The 23,718-nt window shown below is 40.9% G+C and overlaps 1 protein-coding gene across 1 annotated transcript in view; it reads left to right on the forward strand.

Moving 5' to 3' along the window:
* LOC146968599 (uncharacterized) overlaps nt 1-19,535 on the forward strand; it is a 35,667-nt gene extending 16,132 nt beyond the window's left edge. Inside the window, exons 4-33 of the mRNA XM_085760016.1 lie at nt 2,047-2,085; nt 2,213-2,395; nt 2,561-3,000; nt 3,419-3,699; nt 3,944-4,078; nt 4,221-4,316; nt 4,467-4,504; nt 5,236-7,334; nt 7,446-7,480; nt 7,635-7,787; nt 7,888-8,016; nt 8,108-8,146; nt 8,244-8,369; nt 8,455-8,581; nt 8,667-8,837; nt 8,918-8,952; nt 10,538-10,705; nt 10,794-10,928; nt 11,178-11,216; nt 11,306-11,446; nt 11,580-11,674; nt 11,769-11,792; nt 11,935-12,409; nt 12,703-14,394; nt 14,891-14,990; nt 15,888-16,004; nt 16,102-16,407; nt 17,112-17,228; nt 17,346-17,467; nt 18,504-19,535. Of these exons, the coding sequence (XP_085616142.1) occupies nt 2,047-2,085; nt 2,213-2,395; nt 2,561-3,000; nt 3,419-3,699; nt 3,944-4,078; nt 4,221-4,316; nt 4,467-4,504; nt 5,236-7,334; nt 7,446-7,480; nt 7,635-7,787; nt 7,888-8,016; nt 8,108-8,146; nt 8,244-8,369; nt 8,455-8,581; nt 8,667-8,837; nt 8,918-8,952; nt 10,538-10,705; nt 10,794-10,928; nt 11,178-11,216; nt 11,306-11,446; nt 11,580-11,674; nt 11,769-11,792; nt 11,935-12,409; nt 12,703-14,394; nt 14,891-14,990; nt 15,888-16,004; nt 16,102-16,407; nt 17,112-17,228; nt 17,346-17,467; nt 18,504-19,124 (8,278 nt within the window). The 3' untranslated portion in view covers nt 19,125-19,535. The remainder of the gene's footprint in view (nt 1-2,046; nt 2,086-2,212; nt 2,396-2,560; nt 3,001-3,418; nt 3,700-3,943; nt 4,079-4,220; nt 4,317-4,466; nt 4,505-5,235; nt 7,335-7,445; nt 7,481-7,634; nt 7,788-7,887; nt 8,017-8,107; nt 8,147-8,243; nt 8,370-8,454; nt 8,582-8,666; nt 8,838-8,917; nt 8,953-10,537; nt 10,706-10,793; nt 10,929-11,177; nt 11,217-11,305; nt 11,447-11,579; nt 11,675-11,768; nt 11,793-11,934; nt 12,410-12,702; nt 14,395-14,890; nt 14,991-15,887; nt 16,005-16,101; nt 16,408-17,111; nt 17,229-17,345; nt 17,468-18,503) is intronic.
* The last annotated feature ends 4,183 nt before the right edge of the window (nt 19,536-23,718 follow it).

Consider the following 23,718-nt stretch of genomic DNA (forward strand, 5'->3'; position numbering starts at 1 on the left):
TTCTTATTAATATTCTTCACTCTGTTATTTTTGTTTGATAAATAAGCACCAATGCACTGTCGAGGTAACCCTGGCACTTTACACAATGTGTTCAACACCTGTGAAGCGTATGTCACTATTTCTGACAGATTTTCCATATGTGGCACTGGCTATTGTGCTCTTTAAGGGTAAACAAATTAGACACAGGTTGTACACAGAATGCTGAATAGACACATTGAACTTGTTGTAGCAAAAATGTTGTGTTCAAGAACCTTTATTTTCCAACATTCAGTAGATCAAAATCACAGTCTCAAAAGGTGCTCAAAAAGTCTGAACATTTTCAGAAAAGCATCAGGATAACACTTAAAAAATGATTAGAACATTTAGAGGACTGGTGCAGCATGGTTTATCCCAGTGACAATGAGCATAAACCGGAGCCTGTTCTGGACCAGACTCGTTGAGTTGTTGAGATTTGTTGGTCTTGTGCTACTCTCTTTATGCTTTACAGAAAACACTGCCTTTTATTCAATTTATTTTTCGTAATTCCAATACAATTTGTCCAAAAATAATGGTGTGATCTTTCCTCTATGAAATCCCCGCCCCAACCACATGGGGCTTTCCTTCGGTTCTAATTGTGTCACATAGCCTACTCCCCTCAAGTAAGGTTCAAATTATTAGGTTAATCACACTTGCGCTGACTCCATTATTTCCTGGCCAAGTGCAAGTCATATTTTTAAATAATTTAATCTAATTGTCTTTTTGATACATTGACCGACATTCTCTTGGATGCACACAGTTAATCTCATTGCCTTGGCCTTTTACAACTTTGGCATACAACTACTTCTGTGTGTGGAGGCAAAAGTTCGCTTCTATGGTGAGGAAGTAAAGACAGCGATAAGTCTTACTGAGATTTATAGAATTTATTACAGAATATCAGATCAGATTAATATGAACAACCAGCAATAGTCAGCAATGATCATCAAGGAGATTCTGAGACCTAGTCTCGCTATTCGGCCGAATAGGGTGCAGTGTCTGTCAACCACAGGGGTCTCGAGACACTGGACCCAGATCAACGATAGCGTCAGACTTTTATACACTGATGGTCACGTATACATGTTTGTCCAGACAGTTCAACCGGTACAGGTACACAGTATGTCTCAAACTTACAGAATGTTAAACATTAGGTAGGTTCAGAGAGGTTCATACATGTTTGTTCAACAAGGACAGTCTGTTAAAGGGTAGAGGTACTAGATATATTACATTTCATAACTCATCAGGACAGAAACCAAGTTTCCCATTACACTGTGCTTTGTGCACTGTGGTAAAAACAGGTGTTATTTCTTTGGCTGGTGTATGCTCTGTGCTTTCCCCAACAGTGTCTTTGTCTCCACTCTGTCTTGCAGGTGGCCGTTATCTACTCTACCCGACCTTGACTCCCCCTGCTGTAGTTTCTCATGCTAGAGAACACATTTACCTCCCCCTGCTATTTCTTTTTTCCAACAAACTATCTGCCTGTCTTCTCATTGGAAGTTACCATCTCTAAGCATATGATATAGGGAATGCATGCTCCCAAAACCTGCAGAAACTGTACAATATCTAGATTTTATTTAGCTTGAGAAGTGTCATGTGAATTGACAGCCTACGTCAGGGCAGATATCAGGGCTTTGTGATTGTTTTGTTCCCAAAACGAATCTTCCCTCTTGTTGGGTTGGGAGGATGAAGTCAAAACCACCATTGATGCTCTTTTTGAATTCTCTTTATTCGACGAACATTAAAACAGCACTTTAGCAACACTACAGTGGGGGAATCTGCCCAATCATGAACTGTTGCTCAGAATAATGTAATAATCCATAAATGTACAGTCTTATCTAGTTCCAACAGTCCCTTGATTCTCTAACCCTAGTGTGATGTCTTCCTATATTTGAGGAGCTATTTTCCAAAACATTTTATAAGATACATAAGATGCATCTTAGAGGATAGCAGAAAAATATACCTCAGCTTCTATTGTCAAAATGTGACAGATTAGCTGTTTTAAATGGGTGTTTTTATATTGGTTTTTTTTCACAGATATCCAGAGTGGGATGGGGAGAAAGTAGTCAAACTAAGGTACATGTTGTTTTTGTCTTTTTACAAGCAGAAAGTTGAGAACTTGTTCCGTACCTTCTTTTGGAAATATTCTTTGCCTATATTTCAGGTATTCAGGTACACTTATCCTGTTTATTGCTCTCTTCAGTCCTGCAGGAAAAAACGATGAGCCCATATCCTCAACTGCTGCCCATACTTCCCAGTGTCATCCCCAAAAAACCAGGCATGCAAGTCACTCCTGTTCCCGCTCCCCTAGCCCCCGAAGGCACCGTGAAAAAATAAAGAAACCCAGCCGATCACAATCATCACACAGCTCCAGATCCACTTACAGGTTTGTGAGAGAAAATCTGATGTAACCAACAGCAATGGTGAACATAAGAGATACCACAATTATATTGTATTGAAATTTGCATTAGGATTCATTTAAATATCACTTGGGAGATGTAAAATGCTCAATAATTAATCAACTGGTCATTTGAACTTCTCCATACTTCAGTTCCAGGTCTCGTTCTCGTTCTCATAGTCCACGGCGTGGCCGCCTTACCTCCTTCCAACATCGCTCTCGTTCACGGAGCTATGAGAGGCGATTTTCACCGAGCAGGAGAGATCCAAGACAGTCTTCACCAGGACAAAGTGATGAGAGGAGATCATCTCCTAGAAGCCGTGAAAGAGGGCGGCCGAGGAGGGTTGACAAGAGACCATCACCACCAAGAAGGAGCCGTGAAAGAAGAATTCAGAGGAGGGTTGACAAGAGACCATCACCTCCAAGAAGGAGCCGTGAAAGAAAATCGCCAAGGAGGGTTGACCAGAAATCATCTACTAGAAGACTCTCACCAAGCCGGGGAGATAGGAGGAGATCAACTCGAAGACGGAGCCGGGAAAGACGATCATCCTCAGAGGAAAAGCGTCTGGTGGAGAGACTACTGAAATATTCAGGTTTGAAAAAAACTACTATAATAGTAACACCTTGGGCCTTAAAAGAAGCCTGTAAAGGTGTTTTCTAATAATAATTATCACCTACATCCATCAGTGTGGGTACCACTAATATGATCTCAAATCAATTTTTGGTTGTTTATGTGTAATATTCTAATATTCAAAGACAGTACCTATCTCGTTTACAGTATCAATCCACAGCTAACAGAGGTTAGCATAGATAAGATAACTCTTAAGTAGAACCATGTTCAGGCCACAATGTCAGACACTGGGGGACAATGGGGTATCCACAATGACAATGGGGTATCCAAGAAAAGCTCAGTTTAGAAAATGGTGTTCAAGGTTGTTAAGGAAATACTAAGTAGAGGAAATGATGATATTACTGTATGTAAGACGCTGATCTTTTCACCTTCTTCTCTAGATGTCAAATCTCTGCCAAAAGACGCTTCCCTGGAGGTTGTGGTTAAAACTCTAGCTTCTGCTGTAGTGGCTGAGGCAGCCAAAAGAAAGACTTCCTCACCATCATCCTCTCCATCACCCGTAAGAGGAAAACGCTGCCGGTCTTCTTCTGGCGGAGAGAGTTCATCCTCAACCACCTCTTCCTCCTCAGCAGAAATGGAGAGTAAGAGAACTACAGCTACTTTGTCTAAACTAAAGTCCATCGTCTGCAAGTCCGAGGCTAGTGCTTCTACAAAAACTAAGGTTGGTGTTAAAATAATGAAAATCTGGCAACAAATTGTAAAAATATCTTTCCTCATCTCTTCTTCATTTTGAGTAGTGGCATAAATAAAACACTTTATTGATAAATATGAAAATAATACTCTAGAATAGTTTGTACACTTAGACAGAGATGCACCTTTTTACCTCTAATCATTGAAGACAGTTTCTGTTGTGATTTAGTGTTTGCCAAGTTTACATTGGGTTCTCTCTTTCTCTCTTAACTTAGTTGGGTAAGTCTTCTCCTCCGACCAAGGTGAAGCTGGAAGGGATTGCTACTTCTCTCTCACACAGGGATGTGGTCGATGCTGTGGAGCAGTTTGGAAAAACAAAATCAGTGATACTCTTTCGGTCCAAGCTGGAGGTGTGTACAGAGGCAGATGCGCCAATATTTGTTAAACACGATCAAAATTAAGTCAAATGAAGTGTGTGTGGATGTGTTGAGTCCTGATGGTTGTAGTAATCCAAAAATATCTGTTTTCTGTTATTTGTATGTTTACATGAAGGCAACCGTGTTTTTTGAGAAAGAGGAAGATGCTAAGAAACTGAAGAGCATCAAGAACTTCAAAATAAAAGAAATGGCAGTCGATGTTTCCAAAGAGGTATTGCTCTTTATCCGTCTTTCTGTCCATGTCGAAGGGAAATGACTTGTGGTCGTCTGCTTCAGCATGTTCATTCTGAAATAAAATAGTGGACACTACAAACAAGTACCCAGTATCTAAAATAACAAATGTCATTTGGTTTGTTTACAGGATACTCTCCATAAGAAGCAAAATACAACTCATCAGAAGTAAGATATGCTTCACACAGACACACACAGAGGTTTTGTTTTGTTCTTGTCAGTATATCAAGGCAAAAGGGTCAATGAATATTTATAGTAATATCAATTTTCTTATCCCCAGTTTTTACTTAATCTTTGAAACATTGTGTTTTTATATGTTCAGAATTTACTGAGCTCTGCTGTATTCACCTTTTGGGAGCAGTCAACCTTTGAAGGACAATCCTTATACAGTCTTATTCAGAGAACATTAGACTGATTATCGGCATGGCCACCATTCTGCATTTTAATGATAATCAATATCAGTTTTTTTGTTTTTGTTTTTACTGATAACTGATTAAATTAAATGTATTTCAAAACAACTCCTTTGGCTATGATACAACTCACAACTCTTTGCTGTGTAACAATGTCCTGCCCACTAAACCAAGATGTGTGTTATTCTACAAAAATTTATGGTCTTTTTATACAGATTTTCACTGTGTACGAAACAGAAACAAACAGTATACCATTCAGTCTTACCCCAGGTGTGCTACTCTAAATTTTGACACCAAAATTTAAATTTTTACCACAAATGAATATCAGTTCTAAATATCAGGTATTGTTTTCTTTAATTACTAAGAAATGATATAGGTATCAGTCCTGAAAATACCATATTGGTTGATCCCTAATAAAAATATCCATTCCCTTGATCGTCCTTAACCATCCTCCTGCGTGATGACCATTTAGCTGTCTTTTGTTTACAGGAAACCAGCAATTTCCAGTGAACCTGAAACTAAGGTTGATAAATCAGCAAATAAAGGCATAAATGTTTTGGTGTCCAAAGCAAAAACGACTTCAACCTCCCAGAAACCCAAAAGACCAGGGGGCCAATTTACTGCAACAGGAGTTGTAAGACAAGAAAAGGGGGAAAAAACAGCTGAAAAAGCACCATTAAGAACTACGGCTTCAGAAAATCGTCCTGACACAAAGAGCTCCCTGTCTAAAGAATCAGAAACAAAGGTTCAAGAATCTGTTGTGCTGCTGGATGACACGGCTAAGGTTGGTCAAGTAGGAAATGTGACAGCTTCTGAATTGAAAGTTGATGTCAAAATGAAGGAGACCAAAGCAACTGAACCAATTGATCTTGGAGAAACAGTGGTTGAAGCTGCAGAGCCCATAAGAGTGGAAAGTTGGGCTGATAAAGGGGGGAAACTGACAAATACAGAAGCTGTACCAGACAAATCCAATGAGAGTCAACCACCAACCAATACAGATGAGACCAGGGAAGATTCATCTCTACCTGAACCTTCCACTGTTCCACCTCAGACCACAGAAGCAGTTCCTGAATCTTCAGACACAGATGCTCTGTGCACGGACACCATTATAACAACTCCAGAAAGCTCTGTCAAAGCATCATCACAAGTACGGCTAAGTGCTTCAGCAGAAGCTGAACCCACTGTGCAAACCATGGAGACCAAGACTGATGCTTTACGAATGCAGCAGCAGGCCACATTAAGTTCAGCTGAAGCTGAAATAGAGACAAAGAGCAAGCAGCAACTGGCGGCAACCACATCTTCAACTGAAACAGTGAACAAACAGCAACCATCAGCAACCACATCTTCATCAGTTGCAGCAGTGGACAAGCAGCAACCAGCGACAATCACATCTTCAACTGAAACAGTGAACAAACAGCAACCATCAGCAACCACATCTTCATCAGTTGTTTCAGTGAGCAAACAACAACCGGCAGCGACCACATCTTCTTCAGCAGAAGCAGTGAGCAAACAGCAACCGTCAGTAACCGCATCTTCTTCAGCTGAAGCAGTGAGTAAGCAGCAATTGAAAGAAACCACATCTTCAGAAGTTGCAGCAGTGGACAAGCAGCAACTGGCGACAACCACATCTTCAACTGAAACAGTGAACAAACAGCAACCATCAGCAACCACATCTTCATCAGTTGCAGCAGTGGACAAGCAGCAACCAGCAGCAATCACATCTTCAACTGAAACAGTGAGCCAACAACAACCGGCAGCAACCACATCTTCTTCAGCAGAACCAGTGAGCAAGCAGCAACCGCCAGTAACCGCATCTTCTTCAGCTGAAGCAGTGAGTAAGCAGCAACTGGCAGCAACCAAATCTTCAGCGGAAGCAGTGAGCAAGCAGCAATTGAAAGAAACCACATCTTCAGCAGTTGCAGCAGTGAACAAGCAGCAACCAGCAGTAACCACATCTTCATCAGCAGAAGAAGTGAGCAAGCAGCAACCGGCAGCAACCACATCTTCAGCTGAAGCAGTGGGCAAGCAGCAGTCAAAAGCAACCACATCTTCATTGGTTGCAGAAGTGAACAAGCAGCAACCGGCAGCAACCACATCCTCATCGGAAGCAGTAAGCAAGCAGCAACCGGCAGAAACCACATCTTTATCAGTTGCAGAAGTGTCCAAGCAGCAACCAGCAGCAACCACATCTTCAGATGAAGCAGTAAGCAAGCAGCAACCAGCAGCAACCACATCTTCTTCAGTCGCAGCAGTGAGCAAGCAGCAACCAGCAGCAACCACATCTTCTTCAGTCGCAGCAGTGAGCAAGCAGCAGTCAAAAGCAACCACATCTTCATCAGTTCAACCACTGAACAAGCACCAACTGTCAGCAACCACATCTTCATCAGTCGCAGAAGTGAACAAGCACCAACCGTCAGCAACCACATGTTCAGCTGAAGCAGTGGGCAAGCAGCAATCAAAAACAACCACATCTTCATCAGTTGCAGCAGTATCCAAGCAGCAACCAGCAGCAACCACATCCTCAGCTGCCGTTACCCCATTGACAATTGGGGAGATGTTAGAAAAGTACCTGCATCAAAATAGAATTGGTAAGAAAAAAGATTGTTTGTCTGACTGAGGTCAATCTATCAATATATTGATCAATGGCTACATGTCATCATAATGAATGATTTTGAATGTTTTTCTGTTTGTTTTTACAGCGTGCCTCAAGAAAAGAGATTGCTACTCAGCAAGTGTAGGTTGTCTCAGCTTCCTTGAATGAACTATTGCGAATGCGTATGAAATGAAGTGGGTTTTGAATGTGTTGTGGAAATGAGTTGTTTCAGTAGACTAAAATGTCCAAATAACCCCAGTAAGTATTTTGTGTGGTTTTGTGTTTATTTTTCAAGTTTCCATTCTCTGGGAAGAAGATCATGCTAATAACCAACCTGCCTAAGTATTATGATGGCTGCTACACTGTGGAAGACCTTGCCTACCTCTTCATACCATTTGGATTCGAGTATGAAGAGGAAAACATCTATGTTCTTCCTCAGGCTCAGAAGGTAGATGCCAAGTTGTTGTTTTGGTCTTTTAGTAATCCCTTCTCTTGATACGTAGGTCTGTAATTGATTATACATTTATGTTCCTGGTTCTCATCTTCAGGCCTTTGTTCTGATGCCAACAGTGCGGGAGGTGGACAACGTTTTGACTAGCACAAGGTTTAATAACTTGTCCCTCAAAAACTCCAAACTTTCAGTACAAGTAGTGAAGGATGGCATATCAATGGCCCCGGTACGCATGTACACAACATTGTTTGTTTTTATTGACAGATATTTCTAGATGTCCTGTAGGTTTAATACATCCCACTCTGTTTTTATTTCAGCTTGGGTTTTACAAATCACTGATGGTTCTCATGAATTCTGTAAGTTCCCACCCTCAGTTTTCACTAAACACAAATTTGTGCCTTTAGAGTCATTTTAAAGACAAAAAGTGTGAATGTTTGCTTGTTCTTGATGCAGCCGGTGGATGATGATGGAGAGAGAACGATCTACATCAAGAACATTTCACCAAGTGAGGCCAAAGACCTCAAGGAAGCTTTGAAAAAAATAGACTCTGTCAAAAACTACATGCCTCTTCTCAGCAAGGTAGAAACACACACACATACACAAGTGCATGTGTTTTAGGAATGTGAAAAAGACTTCCTGTTGGTTTTATCTGTATGTGTTTCAGTTGTTTATTGAATTTGAGTCCAACCGTGATGCTGATAGGCTTGGAGTTTGGTATAGCCTCCTGAAACAGGCCCCTGCTCACAGAGTCTACAGGATGAAAATACCAAACGTTGGCTGTGCAGCGCTACGTAAGTCTTTGGCTTTGAAAATAAAAACTGCTCTCTTACGTCAGGTGCATTCAAAACAAAGCTCTACTTGTTTTTGTTCTTGCAGCACCAAGATTTGCCGCAAACGCTATTCCAGACAGCAAGGATGTTCTTCCTGGGACAACTGTCCCAACAAGCAAATTTGGTGTTCCAAAGGGCAGCCTCTCACCGTTTTGGGTCACATTGACAACTTGTCCCTTTGTGTTCCCGACTGTATCTCCTTGGTTTATCATCCCAGGTAAGAGAGTTAGCTGGACAAAACAGTAACATGAATATCTGTTGTTCAGGAAAGTGACTGTCCTCATTTTTGGCCCATAGATCATCTGACGGTCAAAGAAAGCAGCGATATTACGGTAAGCAGATTTTTCCTCATAATGGCATCTATTTTTTGTTGTTTTTTAAATTCATGTTAAAATGGCGCTCATCAAGAAAAACATGTTGGGAAAAAAAAGAAAAGGCACTCAGCATTGAGAGAGTGAGAAGGGAGGGGTGAGTGTGTGTGTGTGCGTGTGTGTGTGAGTGAGAGAGTGAGAGTGTGTGAGCCACCTGCAAAGATAAGGAGGAGAACCAAGAAGAAAGAAAACAGCCTGCAGCTAATAGAATAGGAATGTAGGGCTCTGTACAGAAAAAAGAGACATTCAGACACATATGTTAAGTGTTTGTCTTGGATGTTTTGTTTTTGTATTGAGTATGTGTTTTCTGTATGTATTTTCTGTTTTATGTATTAATGTGTTGTGTGTTAATGGTTTGTATTTGTCATTTATTATGATGAAAAGACCCCAGGAAGAATAGCTGCTGCGTGGCAAAAGCTAATGGGGATCTAAATAAACTAAACTAAACTAAACACCCTAACCCCTAACTTTTTAACTTATTGAACAACCTTAAGGATTGTTATTTTGTACTACTGATTGTTTGAAAAGAAGAGTTCCCGCACACATGGCCAACTTGCAGAATTTATTGCATTGCAACGTTTCGGTGCTAGACCTTTTTCAAGCAAAAAAAAAACAAACATTTTGCTTGAAAAAGGTCTAGCACCGAAACGTTGCAATGCAATAAATTCTGCAAGTTGGCCATGTGAGCGGGAACTCTTCTTTTCTAATTTGGACTTAAAGCAGAAGTAAGCGGAATATTTGTGTTAATATAAGTGTTAATATAAGTCTTAAATAGTTATATCTTCCGACAGCAATCACTTACATAGAGTGTTTGGTCCGAAACACGGGTCTGTCAGTCACTCTGCTCTGCTGTAAGCCGAGGAGAAAACTTCTTGTATACTTCTTTGTATCCTACAACCTTTATCCAATGAGGAGAGAGAACGGCATGAAGGGCTGTGTGTGCAGCCAAGGGATGCGCGTGAATGTGGTGACGTAGGGACGAGGACCAATAGATCCATGACGAGGGCGGGGGCTGCTAACTCCATCGGCTGACAAAAAGTTAGCCAAAACCACCGGATCGCTTACTTCTGCTTTAATTGTCACCCTTCGACGCACCTGCTGAAGAAATAGATGTGCGAAGATTTTTGCTTTTTATGTACTACTGATTGTTGGAATACAGGTCCCTCATCTCAACTGGTCCTGTACTAGACCTTTATTTTTCCTTCAATAATCAACTAAAGTATTGATTGATATTGGATTCTGGAAAAAAATATCTTGTACGTTCATTTCACATTTGTTGCTGTTTCAGAGGACGTAACTTCAAAGAAGTACCATTGCAACCTACTGTACAATTCACTTGCTGATTTTGATCGAAATGTTTTAGCCCAAAACATGGTTTGACTCCTCTGGATTAACAAGATAAAACTATTAAGCTCCACATACTATGGTTGTGTAGCGTTGATTGAACTTCATGTCGCTCTTTACTGCTCATAGTCTAAAGAAAGTTTCACAAATTAAATTTATGTCCAGTTTTATTAACTCACGGTTTGAACATTGTGTCCTATAGAAGGCCAGGTGTCAAGCCGCAGTCTCCACCATCATGTTGACGGGTTTGCCAGAGGGAAACTACAAACACGAGGACATCGCCAAGTTGGTCTGGCCTTATTTCACCAAAAAACGCAGAAACCTTCACTCCCTGTACTACAACGTGATCGTCTTGACACTGCAGAAGAGGGTAAGGAGAAGATTCTGCTTTTTGATTGATTTAATGGTCATTGAACTACATTATTAATGTTTTTCCTTTCTTCTCTCTGCACTCCCAGGCTTTCGTCTATTTCAGCAATTGGTCTGCATGCTGCAGTTTTGTTAGAGATCACCTCAGAAATCCATTTTCTGTCCAAGGCTCCAGGCTGCAGGTCCACTTCGTCTTGGAGCAGATGTCTTTAGTATCGAGAGAGGTATGGATACCTAGGAAATAATTTCAGGATTCACCCTAGACTATAACACTGGAACAAGTTCCTTTATTTTTGTTTAACTGCTTGGTTCTTTATCTTGAAGCCTGTTTTAGAGTTCCTCTCTCTTTCAGTGATTTCCTCTAATCCCTTCTGTAGACATTTTAGACTAGGAGTACATGTAAGCACAGAAATACAAACATGTACTGTATGCACACAGTCATCTGTATCTGCACCTCTTCTCTTTTTTTGCAGGAGCTCATGTATAAAACTCTGATGAAATGGTGCAACTCTGTAAGTCATTGAACATTTTTATGTCAGTTGGAAAGCAGCCATCTTTTTGACTCCTTGTTCCTAAACATCAGCTGTTTGTTGTTTTTCAGCGTGTCCCTGATCTGGAGTCTCTGGAGGAGAGGCTGCTCTGCGTGGAGATCTCTGAGACAAGTTTGGATGTCATCAGGATTGTCATGGACGTGGTATCATCCATCGCTGCTTTTGTCGGCTTCCTGCCACTTGCCAACAGGGTACAACAGCAACTTGGCTCGTTATAAGCTCGGACAGATTTTGTAACACAACCTTGAGAGCTACACTTTGTTCTTTCTACTTGTTTTTGTCTTGTCACTTTCTTTATTTTTTCTTTTTCACTTTCTACCTCAGGTGTGTGTTGAGATGGCTGACCCCAGTGGTGTAACAAAGGTTTTGCGGGAGTACAACACTTTCTCACCACACTCTGCGAGTAAACGTGTAACATGGTATGTATGTTGATAGTCTCCACACTGTAAATGTCTTATTTTCTAATGCCCTGTTCTCAACAACTGAACTAACCAACTGATTTTATCTCTGCAGGAGTAAAGTTCAACGTTTTGAGTCGTGAGTATATTCACTTGTTGTCAGATTAGTCAAATTATGTGACCAAAATCTTGGCAATAATCAGTGTGATAAATGATATGACCCACATTATTTTGGCTCCACATCAGTTGATTGACATGCATAAATATATTTTGTATCATAGTTTGAAGAATCTAAAACAGCGCCTTGAGGAATCCAGTGAGGTAATCCTAAACCTTGAACAGGGCACCGTCAAGGTTGAACCGAAGCAACAAACAAAGCCTCCTCCTACTGAAGTTTCTGATAAAGAGTCTCAGCCTGTAGCACAAACCAGTATCTCAGCCCCTGCTAAACCAGCAGCTCCTGCTGGCTCAGGACCGAGTGCCACTGATTTAAGTGACCAAGCAATGGAGGAGGCCACTGAGAAACTGGGACCTGAGATTACCATGGAATCCACCATTTCTCATAAGACCAATGAGGATGTAGAAAGAGTTAAGAGGGAACCAGGGTCACCAACAACTGTTCTCACTACATCCAGTCCAACAAGTGCAGTCAAATCTGCAGAAAGTGTCACAAAACGTCTTCTTATTGAGCAGGAGACTTGCAGTAGCCAGCACAAACATACCCAAGGAACCAGGACCCACACTGAGGAAAAACACGTAAGGCCTCTTCAAAATAATTTCCTATTGTATGCTGTGTTTCATCACATTTGAACCCTTCAGAAAGATAGATCTCACTGCAGTTTAAGGAAATTCTCACACCATATGTTGAATTTAATTCGTCACAAAATCCAGAACCAAATCTCAAGTTTGGTGGTCAAAGGTCACTGGTTGACAAGGCGAGGATGTAATTCTTATTTGCTGTAAATGAACTGGTCAAACTATTGTTTATCTGATTAATGGCTTCACTGTTTTCTAAATGAATACCTTCTTTCTTCTCATTCCATTATCAGGGAGATTTAACAAATAAAGTGATTCCCTCGGACTCTCACCTTTTCGATGAGAAAAATTTCAACAAGGAGAACTTTCTAACTTCTGATGAAGTTGGAGACCAACAGTGCTGCTCCCCCTCCAAGAAATCCTTAGTAGGTAAAAGGGAAGAGCAAATCTCAGATGTACCATCTGCCATACAGACCTCAACAGTGGCCTTGGGTTTAGCCTCTCCCTCACCTTCTTCATCCTCTGCATCATCCAAGTCCATGAACAACAACTCCTCCTCCTCATCTCCTACTAAACCTTCATCTGCTGGTCCTTCTTCAAAATCTCCAGTCAAAACCGCCAATGAAACATCCCTGAGTGGCGGGGTTGGATCGTCCACCACTATGCATGAAAAGAAAAAGGTGGAATCAGCAGCTGCTGTTGAGGAGTCGGTAAAGACTCATCCTGAGTCATGCAGAGAATCAAAAGCCCCAGAGAGTGTGGTGGCAAAGTCTGAACCCGAGGTGTCCGAGGTGTCAGTAGAGCCCACTGCTGCAAAAACTGTTGAGTCAAAGAAAACAATAGAAACGCCATCAGAGATGCATCCACCTGCACAGGAACTGAGTCAAGGCCAGATTTTGGAGATTGATGACCAGTCTCTTGAAGTCTGTGACACTGAAGACCTTGACATTGACGTCACTGAACAAGAAACCTTTGAGATACTGGATTCAAGTGATGATCAGGTGGGAATGGAAGGTCAGGGCCCTGTACTTGAAACTTCCATTGATCAGATGCCTAAAGAAGACATTAGGAACTTAGAATTGAAGGAAGACACCTATCAGGTAATTGATTCTGAATATCAATCAACAAATACAGAGGCAGAGACTGAAAACAAGAGGAAAAGAACCAATAAACTAGTAGTGACTGTTGGACAAGATGATCAATCTTCAAGGAGGACCAGCCTCAGGACCAGAGGATCGAATTCTGAAGAGAAGGAGAAATCCCCAAAGAAACAGGACAGATCAGTCAAGAAATATGGAAGACGAACAAAGACAGACACCACTGCAAGAGGTCCTACATTAGACAAAGACATAGTAGACATCACTGGGGAGGTGTATGAAATAGTAGATTCTGCTGAGGATGAAGTGGTTCAAGATGCACCTGTCACAGAAAGGTGTGCTAGAAGGAGGAGTGCTAGAGGAAAGAAAGAGGAGAAAATTACATTGACTCTCAATGAAGAATCTAAAAAGCCTGATAAGAGGGAGGCTTCCTATGAGATTTTAGAGTCTGTAGAGGTCGAGAGTGCCACCAAAGAAACAATCTCTTTGAGAAGATCAACCAGAGGAAGATGTGAAAGAACCACTTGTAGAGGCTCTTCGAATGAGAAAACAAAGAGAGAGGACATGCCAAAAAGGAGGGGCGCTCCTGCTCGGGACGCACTGGAAAAAACATCTAGGGAGAAGGAACCTCAAAAGGAGAGCAGGCAGACACATCAGATAGAGGAAAAGAGGGAAGACAAAACAGACATCAAGAATGAGGCCAAATCAAGAATCAAGTCCCCAAGGGATAGCACAACACCAGTGAAGAAGAGTCCATCAGAGTCTTCACTAAGTGCTATGGTGATCCAGGAGCAAGACCAGGAGTGTAACGAGAGGAGGACCAGGGAGAGGGAACGAAGACGCACACAGAAGGCCCACCCACCCAACATGGAGGGAGACTCAGTGGAGGTAAAGATCGAGATTATCATCTGTTCTCAAATCAGATTTATACAGACCAGATTGTTTGAAACGCATAACAACCATGTGAACTGTGTCAGAGTTTTCCATTGACGCAATTGACATCCCATCTCTGTGCCGAAGTAGAAGCTATAAGTGATACAAGCAACATAAGTTCTCCTTTTCCTCGTTCTTCTCCCTATTTATAATCTGCTTCCACATTTGCCTGCTCTGTGAGCTAACACTGAAAGTGAAAATGCTGACATCCGTCTGTTGCCGCCATGCTTCCCGTCTCCTCGTTTACTTCCGTACACAGGGTGCCGTGTGTGACGTCTTGTTGCTCTTCTGCTCATGCGGCTTACATCAGGGCCATGACCAGTTCACACTGGAGTTTAACATTGGCCAACTACTAACAGAATCTGAACAGTTAAATATACAGTATGTAAAGGAAAACACACATTTGACACCATACACTGATGTTCAACTTCATCTCTCTTTCTCTCCTCAGACTTTTGTGACTTTAGATGAAGAGAAGGCAGACCAGAGTGAAACTCTGAGAGCTTCAACATCTGCAGAATGCAAACATGACGATGAAGCAGGTGTACCAGGTATTTAGAGTTATAACCACACCACCAACCTCAAGGTTCTGGCTACGCTAGCTGTTAACCATGGAGAATAATAAATAGGAAAAAAAAGACCCCTCTGTTTGAGCTGCCATTGTCATCGTTTTCAACTTTAAATCCTTAGTCTGAAATTGTTTCAGTAATGCAAAGCTAAATCAGTGGAATATTCTTCTTTTAAGATGCATTGTTTGTACGATCTGAGTCAGTTTAAAGCAATACTAAAGAACTTTCAGTTTTGGTTGAGTTTGGCGGTGCCTGTGGACCAAAGCGGTAGTGTTTTGCCTGAAGGAAGACTCCATTTCCCATGAACACTAGCGTGAAGCCCTGTAAATATCCTGCATTAAAATTAACAGAAGACATCAAAACTAAGTTTCTGTTTCCAGTGGATGATTTCAAAGTGAAAACACAAACATAATCCATTGCTAAAGTGCTGTTTTGCCTGCTCCCTCCTTGTTGTGACTCGCAAAAGTGAAAGTGAAAGTAAAGTGAGAGCAGGGTTCCTACCATGCTCCTCAAAGCTGCTTAGTGCCAGAGAAAGAGATACAGACCCCCTCAGGCCACGACAGAGGTGTCATTCAACTTGTTGTAAGTCGATGTATCATCACAAAAGTTATGAAAATATTTTATGAAGGTTGAAAAGTTACTTAGTGCTGGTTTAATATTGTCCCAAATGTAAACCTAACATTCAGCCTGGTTATCTTGTTACCTCAGGCGGCCCTGGATCCAGAAATAAGAGTTACTGTTAATGTTCTCCAATGTCAATGTTAGATAGATCGAAGTTTCTGACTAGAAACATTGAATCATGGAAACAAACAGCCACTCCTTTCCCGTCAGTGCATAAGTTTGGTAAAACAACAGTTTTCTTTTGGTATCTTCCTTCAGAGGAGAGTTCAAACTTTGTGACGGTTGATGAGGTGGCAGAGGTTGAAGAGGAGAGAGAAAAGGAAACAACCAGGACGAGAAGAAGCCGCGATAAGAAGAGGACCGGACAAACCCCTGGTGACACAAACACACACACACACACACAGCTTATTATTATCTTGCCTTTTTCCTTCTTCACTTGTTTGTCTAATCATTTAATTGACTTTTACCTCAGTAAGAAGATCTACAAGACGGGAAAATGTCATTGCACAAGACGAGAGAGAAGAAAAGGAATCGTCTGGTTCTGATCCACCACCAGTCGCTTCACTCGATGACTCATCACCTTCAGACAAAGATCAGCTGACGTTGTCAAGTCCCAGTGAGCAAGAGATCCAGACGGCAGAAGTGGAAAGAGCGAGCGATAGCAACATCTGTGTAGCTTCTGGTGGACAGGATCTGCAGCCTGAGAAGCAGAACCTGGAGCAATGCATGGAGCAAGGAGAGGAGGAGAAGGAAGGAGGGAGTGGGAAAGACATAAAAGGTACAGAAAGAGGTGAGTGTTTAAAGGGATAGTTCACCCAAAATTGAAATTTCACTCATTATCTCCTCCCCCTCATGTGGACTAAGGGCTGGGAGAAGTTTCAGAGTCCTCCGTGGCTTCTCTGAGTTACAGGGGGTCTCGGCGTAGCAGTGCATGTCCTTATAACGGTTGTGAATGGATACCAACTGTCTTCGTAACAAAAAGACACACCAAAAAACATCCAAATACCTCCATGCTGCTTGTATGTAATGTCCGTCTTGTATTGAAGCCCCGAAATGCGAAATTGTCCCGAAAAAAATTAAATAAGTCTATATTTCAAGCTTGTTTTGTAGCGGAAGCTTCAAAACAAGCTATATTTCAAACTTCCGCTACAAAACAAGCTTGAAATATAGACTTATTTAATTCTTATTTAACAAGACGGACATTACATACATGGAGGTATTTGGATGTTTTTTGGTGTGTCCTTTTGTTACAAAGACAGTTGGTATCCATTTGCAACCGTTATATGGACATGCACTGCTACGCCGAGACCCTCTGTAACTCAGAGAAGCCACGGAGGACTCTGAAACTTCTCCCAGCCCTTAGTCCACATGAGGGTGAGTAGATAATGAGTGAAATTTCAATTTTGGGTGAACTATCCCTTTAACGGACTTGTGGTTGCAGGTCAGGTGATCTGATGGTTCTTCCCTCTTCTTCTCCTTCAGCTGTTAGTAAAAGGAAGAGTGAGCTGGTCGGACCTGAAGCAAAGAGATCTCGTTCTCAGTCTCCTTCTGTTGCTGCCGACTTCAAACTGCCACCGTTCACCCCTAACCAACCGTTTGGTCAGAAACACGCACACACAATAATGCTTTCGTTGTTTAAAAAAAACATATTATATGCACAGTATGTTGTTTTGTGTTTATTTTATAATTTATAATGCCATTGCTGTTTCTCTCCAGGTCAGGAGTTTGTCGTCCGCAAGTCAGGGTATTTTTGTAAACTCTGCGCTCTGTTCTACTCTAACGAGAGCACGGCCAAGGAGCTGCACTGCAGCAGCCAGAAACACTACGACAACCTGCAGGTACGCAAACCCGCTGAAAACCCCCGGTGAGAAAAGGATCATTGAGTGTGACGACGTGCATGTGCTCAAGTTTTTTTTCTCCCTAACCTAGATGAGCGTTGCAACTCTTCTTAGATGGATGGATGGATAGGATGGATGGATGGATGGATGGATGGATGGATAGATAGATAAGATAGATAGGATGGATGGATGGATGGATGGGTGGGTGGGTGGATGGATGGATGGATGGATAAGATAGATGGATGGGTGGATAGATAGATGGATGGATGGATGGACGGACAGATAAGATAGATTGGATGGATGGATGGATGGATAGATAGATGGATAGATGGATAGATGGATAGATAGATAGATAGATAGATAGATAGATAGATAGATAGATAGATAGATAGATGGATGGATAAGATAGATAAGATGGATGGATGGGTGGATAGATAGATGGATGGATGGATGGACGGACAGATAAGATAGATGGATAGATAGATAGATAGATAGATAGATAGATAGATAGATAGATAGATAGATAGGATGGATGGATGGATGGATGGATGGATGGATGGATGGATGGATGGATGGATAGATGGATAGATGGATGGATGGATGGATGGATGGATGGATGGATGGATGGATAGATGGATAGATGGATAGATAGATAGATAGATAGATAGATAGATAGACTTTATTGATCCCAAGCTGGGAAATTACAGAATTCTTGTCTTGTGCTTGAGTGTCAACAGTGAACAGGAATGCATGGTGGTTTCCAACGGCAACTAATTGCATGGTAAACATCACATTAACAGTTTTGTGCTGTACAACAGATTTCAACTTGCATTGACAGGGCAGATGTAGCTATAAACACAGAGACACCTTAAATGCCCACATAGGCGATGATTGAGAGAGAGAGTGTGTGTGTGTGTGTATGTGATCTGTGTGTCTGTCAATACATTGTTATTCAGGCCAGTCCTGCATAGTGTACCTTTCAGTCAGTAGTACAGTAGTTTTTCAGGTCTCAATCAACTCTGGACTCTTCTTGCAGCGAGCTCAAGGAACAGACGTGTTGAAACACACCTCTGGTTCATTTGAAGAAGTGGAAGTGGAAAAGATCTGTCAGAGCTCTGACTCGGGGAATCTCCAGCTCCCTATTGGGAGTGGCGACCTCCCGCAAGCACAGGAGACCCTTCCAGTCACCATCGACCTGACCAGCGCCGACCAGGAGCAAACCGACTCCATCATCCCAGGTCGGGAAGGGCCTTCCGAGGCTCCTAATGTAATGAACAGGACCAATCCGCTCCCCGGGGTCCTGAATGCCTCCCACGTCGCTGCGAGAGCCAAAGAATCACTATTGAAACTTTTTAACTGTGAAAACAAACTCATTCCGCTGAGGGTCCTGAGGGACGCCAACAGCTGGCACGAGATCTGTTACGCCAGACGAGGAGCAGTCCCACTCAGGAAGACGCCCTACTGGTCTCCATCGCCGGCTCATCTTTGGCAGGTTTTGGCGGAGTCCGTTCGCACGTACACACGACTGCCGCCAGAGGAGACGCCGGGCAGTCGTTGCGCGGTCGGGATCGTCATATACAGCCACAGCGACGGCCCCTGGTGCGAGGTCCGTGCGCGTGACCTCACCCACGTCTGTTTCTTAGCGGTGCCGCCGTGAAAACCTTTGACACGGCAACATCAAGGACAATCCTCCTGCCGAGAAGGGGAACTGGTCTTTGATACGCAAGCAACAGGGCACAGAAGAACAAGAGTTAGTGCAGCTCTGTAGCCAGCCGAGGTCTTACCACAGTAATCACCTGTGTGACTCTCACCAACCGCTGTACTGTCAATCTCCCAGGGTGCATTGTGTTGTGTGTTAACACCACTGGTGATGATTGATAGCCTTTTAAAACCTTTGTGCATTATGAATCGTTTGAAATGGTCATGGCTTGTAAATAATGGCATGTTAAGCTGTTTCATGCATGTTAGCACTCGTTTCATATTTAAAAGGATAGTTCAACATTTTGGCAAATTGGCCCATTGCCATAATCCCTATAGTCATAGCAGTAGGTTCGTTACCTTTAATTGTCGGTGCAAGCTGTTTTTAGAACGGCAGAGCAGAGCCGCGAGCTGCTCAGAGCTACGCTACGGAGGCTCATTATGGGATTTCTTTGGTTTCCTTCATCAAACTCATCAAATACACAATCCAACAACTCCACAACGCTCTGGTGGACAAGTTGTGACCTGCACATTCACCACACTATGAGATAATAACACAACGTTACCACACAGAGTTGTTTTAGAGGGAAATTCATGCAAAACCGCTGATGCGCGTTGCCTTCAGGGACAGTTTTTCATCAAACAGTCTCTGTATTTCCCTCTAAAACAACTCTGTCTGGTAACGTTGTGTTATTATCTCATAGCGTGGTGAATGTGCAGGTCACAACTTGTCCACCAGAGCGTTGTGGAGTTGTTGGATTGTGTATTTGATGAGTTTGATGAAGGAAACCAAAGAAATCCCATAATGAGCCTCCGTAGCGTAGCTCTGAGCAGCTCGCGGCTCTGCTCTGCCGTTCTAAAAACAGCTTGCACCGACAATTAAAGGTAACGAACCTACTGCTATGACTATAGGGATTATGGCAATGGGACAATTTTCCAAAATGTTGAACTATCCCTTCAACACATTAACTCTGGGTCAAGCCTATAATACAGTGACCTTTCTTATTTTATGCTTTTACGCTATGGAGACAGTAGCACATAGATAAAAAGCCTTTTTTTTTATAAACTGCATTATAGATTATAGCTTTTTTTTAAAGAAAAATAAACTTAAATAAAAATAGATTGTACACTCTGCAATCAAATTAAAGTTCCTGTGGTTGGCCTCTTTTCTGAACGCTTCCTGGACAGTCCGACTAACAAAGGTAAGTGGACAGACAGTCACAGTATATTTATAATGCTAAAGTATAGACTGAATTTACTTAATTTGAGTTGTTTCTGAAGTTTGACGCTTCCTCTTGATTCCTTGTCAAGTGACACAACCAAGCCAATTACCAGCAGCCAATCGTAGCTTTTACAATAATCTTTGCATGTAAATATAGAAGCATATCATATTATGAGGACATGGGGTGCAGACATCTCTGTGTCATGTTGTCATTGCCGGTTTGTGTCCTACTCTCTGTTCTCAGAAACGCTACCAGAAGTTTCCACAGAAACCATCAAGACGTTCAGCACAACACTGTCAAGGCTCCACGTCTCATTGATCCAGACCTCGCTACCTTTTTTTAAAAAACAATAACAATGTGAAAATGGTGACCCTTATTCATGTGAATATTGTAAATTGTGGATCTTTTATCTATTATTAATATTTTTCTATGACACTGTACTATTTTTGTATATTTTAAGTACATGATCTTAGTGCACTGACTTCCACACTGGTTTTATAGCACTTGACCATAGCATACAGGCATAGTAGTAATGCACAGGTGTGACGGTTTTTAATCCATTAATTGTCAATGTTTGATAGTTTCTAATGCTAAATGTAGCAGCATTTGAAGAATCAAGTGTTGCCCAGGGAGAGTCAGTATAAGCAAAGCAAAGCACTGAATTCAAGCTTGCAGATGATATAAGGTACAAACTGAAGGGTCCAATCCATTGATTTATTTCTGTTGTCTAGTTTGCTTTGTTCTGTTTTTCTTTGAAATATAAAAATAAACTTGAGTGTCTCTTGATTTCTGGACCACTGATGTCCTGACTTGTATTGTAAACCTTTACCTCTGCATAAAAAAATATTTATTTAAACCTACTGATTATTTTTTGTTAAATTAGTTTTTAATGTGTTCATTTGTGTACTGTAGGTGTATTGATTAAGTATTTTGTATGCTATATAAATAACTTTATGCCTCTGAGTCTGCTGTACTGTCTGAATTTCTATGAGAATAATGTTGGGTAAAAAATAAATGTCCAAAAATGGACCAGTTGAGATCAAGGATCATTTATTTTCCAACATTCAGAGTAACAAAAATCAGCTAAACGTCAATTATTTTTGATACATTGGTTTAACATGTAAATTAGTGAGATGTATTAGTCGAAACCGTTGCTCTGGTATTAGGTGTTATCTATCAGTGAGGTGGTAGCACACCTGGATTTTAGGTACTTTCCAGCAGTATACTCCCCCTACTGACTGGCCACCTGTTAGGAATACTTGCAACATGAGCACCTGCACTCACCCCTCCCTTCTAATTCCTCTACTGCCTGAGCTGTTAACTTGTTTCTATCCAACACTGGTGATCAGTGCTGTTCATATTTTCAACAATCGTGCCACTCTGTTTTAAGAATAAAATTTTGCATTGATTTTATTTCCAGTCAGTGCAGTATCTTCGCTCTCTTTGAATGATTGCTACATGTACCTCCTCCGTCAACAGGTAAACACAAGCTTGAGCATGAGTTTTTGACCAAGCTTGTGTTTACCTGACCTGTCAATATGCTGGACTCGTGCCCTCCACTCAGCATTTCAGCTGCTGCCCTCAGGCTGCAGACTGGCCATACCAAGAATAATGGCTACAAAAAGTAATGTATACCATCAGCTGTGGCCCTCCTCAATAAGGAACTGTTATGTTTAACAGACACGTTTAATACACAAACATGTTTTTAATACATACAGGAATGTTCTATCTATTTTAACCCACACCCACACAGAGTGGTGTACCAACATTGTTTTTATTTATTTAATCTATTCATTCACATATTCATTTTCTGTTTGTCTGTCTGTAGGATGAATGGAGAATAAAGTTGTATTCTGAGTACTGGGATCTGAATTTTAAAGCGTTTTTATCATTATTTATTTATTTATTTTTAAATCAAAACAGGTTTGATCGATATATGTATCATTTTTAATAAGTGGCAGCAAAAAATTAAGGATTTTTCGGTAACACTTCACAATAAGGGTCCCTTAATTAACATATCGTAAATTACAGCTTCAAGTCACAACTTACGACTTTGTAGCGTTCCAGGCAACCCACTCATGTTTTTCCGACCTGTTTAACCGGTGAAAGTCACTATAACGGCCACTCGTAACTTCCGACCGGTGAACTCGTACCAGATTGAACTGGTACGACTTCACGGTCGGAAAAATACGAGTTTCCTTGAACGCACCATAACAGTCCTCGTCCCTACGTCACCACATTCACGGCGTCCCTTGGCTGCACACACAGCCCTGCATGCCGTTCTCTCTCCTCATTGGATAAAAACTGTAGGATACGATAAATGTTTTCTCCTCGACTCAGAGCAGAGCAGAGTGACTGACAGACCCGTGTTTCAGACCAAACACTCTATGTAAGTGATTGCTGTGGGAAGATATAACTATTTAAGACTTATATTAACACAAATATATCACTTACTTCTGCTTTAACTACTACTATTAATTAACTGTTTACAGATATATTAACAATCATTATCATGTATTACTTAGGATTAGGAAACACATTAATTAATGTAGCCTATTAGTAAGCAGTTAATTAATGTTTACTACTCAAAGTAAGTTAATAAATTATTAAGTAATAATAAAAGTTGAATAATGTAATTAATTAGTTATTATGTATGCATTACTCAGCATTAATTAACACATTGGTTTATATATTAATGCTTAATAATGTACTAACTAACGTTAATTAAGGGACCCTTATTGTAAAGTGTTACCGATTTTTCAAGTAAAAAACAAAATCTCATCTGTTAGTTAGTTAGTTAGTTAGTTAGTTTATTTCGGACATGTTAAAAGAAATAAAACATACAGAAATGGACAGACATAACATATAGAAACTTTGCAAAAACAACATATGGACCAATATATATATATATATATATATATATATATATATATATATATATATATATATATATATATATATATATATATATATGATAAAAAAAATAAAAGAAAATAATTGAAAATAAAGGTAATTTGATTTTTTTGTTTGTTTTGTTTGTTTATTTGTTTGTTTCATATCCGAAAAGGAGTGGGAAGAAGTAAAACTTATTTACTCCCACCCCTTATTCAGAAATTATCTATCAAGTTATCTAGTCATTATAATATATACAGTAAGTTAATTTATGAGTTATTTAACTTGATTTATTCTAATATATTCTTATATTTATATACATATAGATTTTTTCTAACGATTACTAGTCTTTATCTCTCTATATAGTCATATACATATAAAAACATATGCAAACACATTCACACATAGATCTGTCGTAACGTCTTTCAACGTATCCGT

Source organism: Trachurus japonicus, chromosome 18 (assembly GCF_045865225.1).
Source record: "Trachurus japonicus isolate A0001 chromosome 18, Traja_1.0".
Classification (NCBI taxonomy): Eukaryota; Metazoa; Chordata; class Actinopteri; order Carangiformes; family Carangidae; genus Trachurus; species Trachurus japonicus.